At 40.4% G+C, this 5,929-nt stretch overlaps 1 protein-coding gene across 1 annotated transcript; it reads right to left on the reverse strand.

The window, feature by feature from the left end:
- Positions 1 to 1,409: 1,409 nt before the first annotated feature.
- On the reverse strand, positions 1,410 to 3,199 carry LOC115687112 (berberine bridge enzyme-like 8). The gene has a single exon (XM_030612589.2). It carries the CDS (start codon positions 3,170 to 3,172, stop codon positions 1,562 to 1,564), a length of 1,611 nt encoding a protein of 536 aa, XP_030468449.1. The 5' UTR covers positions 3,173 to 3,199; the 3' UTR covers positions 1,410 to 1,561.
- Positions 3,200 to 5,929: the final 2,730 nt, after the last annotated feature.

Here is a 5,929-nt window from a genome sequence, read left to right on the forward strand (position 1 = left end):
AATGGGAATATAAATAGGTCTAATCAAAACCCCTTAGTATAGAGAAAAACACACCATCAATGTTGAGAGGGCAATTAGCTAGAAGTACCCATCTAGGGATCGTTCAAGTCTCTACGAATCTAGTTTTCAATCGAACTTTATTAATGGCTGGAAGTTATTAAAGAATTGTTTACGTTTCTGCATTTGATTATGACTATGCATGGTTTGTGTTCATCCATCAATAATTGAAATCTTCAGTCATTCGCAAATATCTAACAGATATCGTTGACAAGATTCTCGGCTTGCTGATTGGTGGCCACAACACCGCTAGTGCTGCTCGTACTTTCGTCGTTAATATCAAGTGTATATGATATTTCTTGTCTGGCCTACTACGGGTTTCGTGGATTTTTAGGATATCCATGTCGGTTAATGTTAATTAATGTCACATCCATTGACATCATCTCATTCTTACATCTAGGTGACTCATAATTATTGTTAAGCATGATCTCTCCCTATGATATTTTTGAGCTCAAGAGTCTCATCTCTATATACGCCACCACTAGTACTAGAAGCAATTGTCCGTGTGGGAAAGCAATCTCAAGCTCGTCTGACGTTCTTATTATTCACATTTCATATGTCTACGCGGGTCAGCATTCACTTTATAGATGATTACAATTCATTTTAAGAACATCAAACACATTCAAAACAAAAGCAAACTCATGTCTTTCATTTACTCCAATGGAGTATATTACATATCACAATGCAAAATAGAACAACATTTACATTCTACGCAATCCCGATACTCGCGTCCCTATCTTGCACTTCTTTTTGGAAGAGGCTTTGCAATATGATTTGCTATTCGTAGATAAGCAGGGTTAGTTTAATCAAAAGCCGTGGATGTTGCTTGATAAGCTACCTTCCCTATTAAATGCTTTGATTAGTTGAAAATATAAAAAATAACATAAAGCATTAATTTGACACCCTTACATAAAAAATGTGGCGTTGCTACGGCTCCTAATGGTTTGGGCCCGAGGTAGACTCAGCCCAAGCCCGTCTAATAGCAGGTTTACTGCTAGGGTGAAAAATAATTTACACATGGATGGTCGATTTGTGGAAGAAATTCCTTACAAAAATATCTATAAACGCACATCACTCGTCTACCGGTGAATGTGTACGGATTTTATTACACTAACAAAAATCCTAAATATTATCTTTATATTTTTACACAGCCAAATAAAGAAAAGATAGAGCACATACTCATTGTGCAAAGGAAATTTAATACGAGCGGGCTTATTCATCTTTGATTTGAAGAATTTATCCATACAGTCTTTCAAATCAATGATGTATGATGCCATTTATGTCAAATTTCCTTTAAATTGGTTGTATATATTACTATTCGCAAATAAAAAGTGCCAAGAATGCCCAAGAAAGAAGAATGAAGACCCATTATCACTCTCTTTATTCTTGTTCACACAATATGCTTTATTCAACATACAAACTTAAAATCCTCTGAACTAAAGAACAGTCTAATGTGAAGGACCATCAGAAATGCAATTATTTGTCGGTCACTTCACTTTCTTTTTTACCGGGGAAGAACCGGAATGCTCTGTTCATTTCTGAAGAAATTACTAGGATCGACTTTGGTCTTTATCTCCACCAACCTGTTGAAATTGCCCTTGAAGTACTTGACCCCATACACTTTCCCTTCCTCATAGCTCTCATCGCCATTGTGGTTAATCCCCAAATCAAGGTCCCTATAATTCAAGAACGCTTCTCTCGGGTTCTTCGACGCAAAGGGCGTCATGTAACCATAGAGCTTCCTTGTCAGCTTGATGTAGTGTCGTGCCGCTTCGTCCCCGTCCTCGTCCCAATTTGTTGCATACTGTACCTTCCATAGGTTCCCAGCCCTATGCGGAAACGGGGTGCTGTTCGCGGGAATCTCGCCCATCTTGCCTCCGTAAGGGTTGAAGGTCAACACCGGCCTTTCGAGCTCGATCATCCTCCTCCAGATGAGCTCCAATCCGTCCTTCGGTATGATTTGCTTCACGTAGTCCGACTTTCTCTTCAAATGTGTCAAGACTTGCGGCGTGCGTGAAAGCAAAGCATCGACTGAAGTCCCGATCGGGAAATTTGTCCAGTAAAGCGTGGACTCGACCCAACTCATTTCGATGCAATCTGAGCTCCGCAAGCCTAGCTCGGGAAAACTATCGCCCATCAAGGAAAGAAGCCTTTGAGCGTCTCCAAGGAAAAGCGCGAGAAACGTGGCTCTTATTGTTTTCTCTCTGGCGTCGGTTCCATTGACCACGTCCATAACCAGCCTTATGAAGAGATCCTCATGCAGCTTGGGCGCCACTTGTTCCCACTTGTACACGACCTCGGTCGCATTTTGCTCCCACGTCCTTTGGACACTGAAGACGGTCACCGTCTCGGGGACTCGGACAAGGTTGATCTTGTAAGCAAGGACGACGGCAAAGCTCGCTCCGCCTCCACCTCGTATGGCCCAAAAGAGGTCTTCTCCCATGGATTCCCTATCCAGTATTTCCCCATTGATGTCGATTATGCGTGCATCAACTATGTTGTCAACGGAAAGCCCGTACTTCCTCATCATGTTGCCGTAGCCGCCGCCACTAAAGTGGCCACCGACACCCACCGTGGGGCAAACCCCGGCAGGAAAGCCATGGACCTTGCTCTTCGCTGCGATCCCGTAGTAGACCTCGCCGAGGGTGGCCCCTGCCTGGACCCATGCTGTCTCGGCCTCAATGTCGACATCGACCGAGCGGAAATTAAGCATGTCGAGGATGAAAAAAGGCGAGGAGATGGAGACATAGGATATGCCCTCGTAGTCGTGGCCTCCGCTTCGGATCTTCATCTGGACCGAGAGCTTCTGGGCGCAAACGATGGCGGCTTGCACATGAGACTCATGGAGTGCCGTGAGGATGAGAGTGGGTTTCGGCGTATCGGAGGTGTTGAAGCGCAGGTTTCGTATGTAAGATTGAAGAACGGTTGAGAACGAAGATTCGGCGGGTGTGTATATGGCTGAGATTATTGGGTGCGAAGGTTGGGAATGGTTTATGAGGCATTGGGTTAGGGTTTCGTTTGCAAAGGCTTCAGAAGGGGAAGAAAATGAAGCTAGGAACAACACTAGGAGAGAAAAGACGTAGATGGTTTTGGAGTTTGGAAATGAAGTTCCCATTTTAGGGTTCAGTTAAGATAGTTTTGTTGGGTGAGATAGATGGTTTTGCATGTTGGTCTTTTATAGGAAATGGGGTTGGCTAACAAGTTAGAAAATACTTCTTAAACCTATTACACTTTTGCCAATTTAGACCTAAACCTTTTTAATTATGCCAATTGAGTCATAACATTTTTCAAATTTTGCCAATTAAGTCCATTCGGTCAATTTTGACCGAAAATCGCTGACGTAGACACTGGCCATCCTACGTGGTACGACCGGCATTGACGTTGACAATTTTTAATAATTTTTTTAATTTTTTTTAATTTTTCCTTTTTCATTTTTTTCTTTTTTCTTTTTCCCTTATTCCCTCCACCAGGCCTCGTCGATCGCCAGCGGAGGTCGCCGGACTCAGGTGAGGGTCACCCTCGCCAACCTCAGGCAAGGGATGCCCGGGCCTAGGCTAGCGAGAGCCGCCCTCGCTTGAGCGAGCAAGGGCCGCCCTCATCTAGGCTGGCAAGGGCAGCCCTTCGCTAGATTGGCGAGGGTCGCCCTTGTTAGCCCAAGCCTGGGCTTCCCTTGCCTGAGGCTGGCAAGGGCAGCCGTCGCATGAGGTCGATGGAGATGGGAAAAAGAAAAAGGAAAAATAAAAGAAAAAAAAAAGAAAAGAAGGAAAAAAAGAAAAAATTAATAAAAATTCGAAAATAATATTAAAATATTACTAAAAATTGTTCATGTCAACACCGGCCATTCTATATAAGATAATCGGTGTCAATGTCAGCGATTTTTGGTCAAAATTGACCGGATGGACTCAATTGGCAAAACGCGAAAATGTTTGGGATTCAATTGACACAATTAAAATGTTTAGGACTGAATTGATAAAAGTGTAATATGTTTAGGACTCTTTAGACAACTTTCTCGAGAATTGACAATTATTGAAATAAGAAGATCTTACAAGCCACCTCCAATCTTGACTGGAAAATTCAAAGTACAAATCTTGAAAAAAGACCAACTTACAAAAGGTCGGAGAGTTTGCATTTTTAGTTGATTATTATAGTATCTCATTAATGGATAAATTGTCGTTTCTTAAATCGTTTCGGCTACTTTATATATACTTGCGCAAGTTGCACGAGGACAAGTACTTCTGGGGATCTTATCCTTACAATTTTAAGGTCAAAATTTGATAAAGCCAACTTACGAAAAGTAAGAGGGTCGACGTTCTTAGTTGATGATTATTGTGAAATCGTTAATGGAGAAATTGGCTTTCCTTAATTCAATTTCAGTTGTTATATAAGTATATGTACACGGTCACGCACTTCTGGAGCTCTTATCCTTACAATTTTTTAGGTTAAAACCTTGAAAAATATGTTCTGGAATGCTTGCATGAGATATTTGCTCGCTGTCCATGTTGCTCAAGTCTGACTTTCGTTTATGTTTCATATGGGTTTTTCTACGTTCTCTAGAGGACCGATTCCCAGTCGTATCCCAATTCATTTTTTCGTAGTTTCTATACAAAGCGACGTAACAAATAACTATTAATTTGAAAATTCTCAAGTATTTTTTAGTACGACATTTTTCATAGGAATTACAACAAAATGAATTTGGGTATGATATGATACGGCAGGGAATCAATCTCTCAAGAGTCCATAGGTGGGCCGTGATTTATACCGTGATTCATCACTTTCCTATTATACCATAGAACATCATGGCTCGGTTCTTAGTCCCTTCTTAAACGTGATAAGTATGCTCAACATTATTTTGTAAATCAATAATGAGATTGTGTAATAAATCCAAAAATGTGGGGATATTTTATCCCATTCACCGTGATTAACCAATTTTGAACACATTCATCACATTAAAGTGGGTGTACCACATCAATAATATGGTGCCAACAAGCAGAGTAGAAGCCCTTCCTGTTTTAGGATTATTACTTGGAAGTCGAAACTTGAAAAAATATGTACTGAAGAGACAATAGAAGCATCTTTTTCTTTAAACTAATTTTGTGTTGTCTCCTCAAATGTAATTCGTCTCATACTTTTTTTTTAAAATAATCCAGATGCGTGAGCATCGAATCTCATAAAACACACTATAAGCCCTATGAATCGATTAAGTTCATATTTGTGGCCTGTGCAGGTAGCTCTGCCAGTGAGCTGTTTGCAAACACTTGATCAAATTTAAACACGTGACTTCTAATTCCTGAGTTGAATTCTCCTAATACGCCAATCAATCTAAAGGGTTATTCATCTAAAATTATTCTTGAAGTTCTAGTTTCTATTTCTCATATAACCTCACTTCGCAGCGGCTGATCCACTGTGGCAGGAACAATTGCATATGTCCTAAACTTATATCTTATTCCTTAAAATATAGGCTTAACGACTTCGCAAGAGTACTTATTAATCTTTCTTTTCGAGTCGTGTTTGCAAGTCTCTGTTAGTTAATAATAGAATGACGAGGGGATTAAATTTTTCTTATCATCTAGGGCAATACAATTGTGGATAAATTCATATCATTTACTAAGCAACACAAGAACTTAATGCAGCATCTCTACTAAAGCTCAGGTCAGCTCAAGCAGCAAGAAATTTGCAGTACCCATCGAAAAATGACAACCTTCATGACAAGATCAAAACAATAAAGACAACATGATTTTTGATAGATGAAAAAAAGATGTCTTTTAGTGGGGCCGGCTATTGTGTATAAGACACTAAGACTCCGTTTCGCGGAAAATGTTATCCCAAAAGTCATTTTTCTAGAAAATGACACAATTTTCTGATGTTCGGCTGA

Source organism: Syzygium oleosum, unplaced genomic scaffold (genome assembly GCF_021117445.2).
Source record: "Syzygium oleosum isolate NSW1041296 unplaced genomic scaffold, Sole_v2.1 Sole_v2.18, whole genome shotgun sequence".
In the NCBI taxonomy this organism is placed as follows: Eukaryota; Viridiplantae; Streptophyta; class Magnoliopsida; order Myrtales; family Myrtaceae; genus Syzygium; species Syzygium oleosum.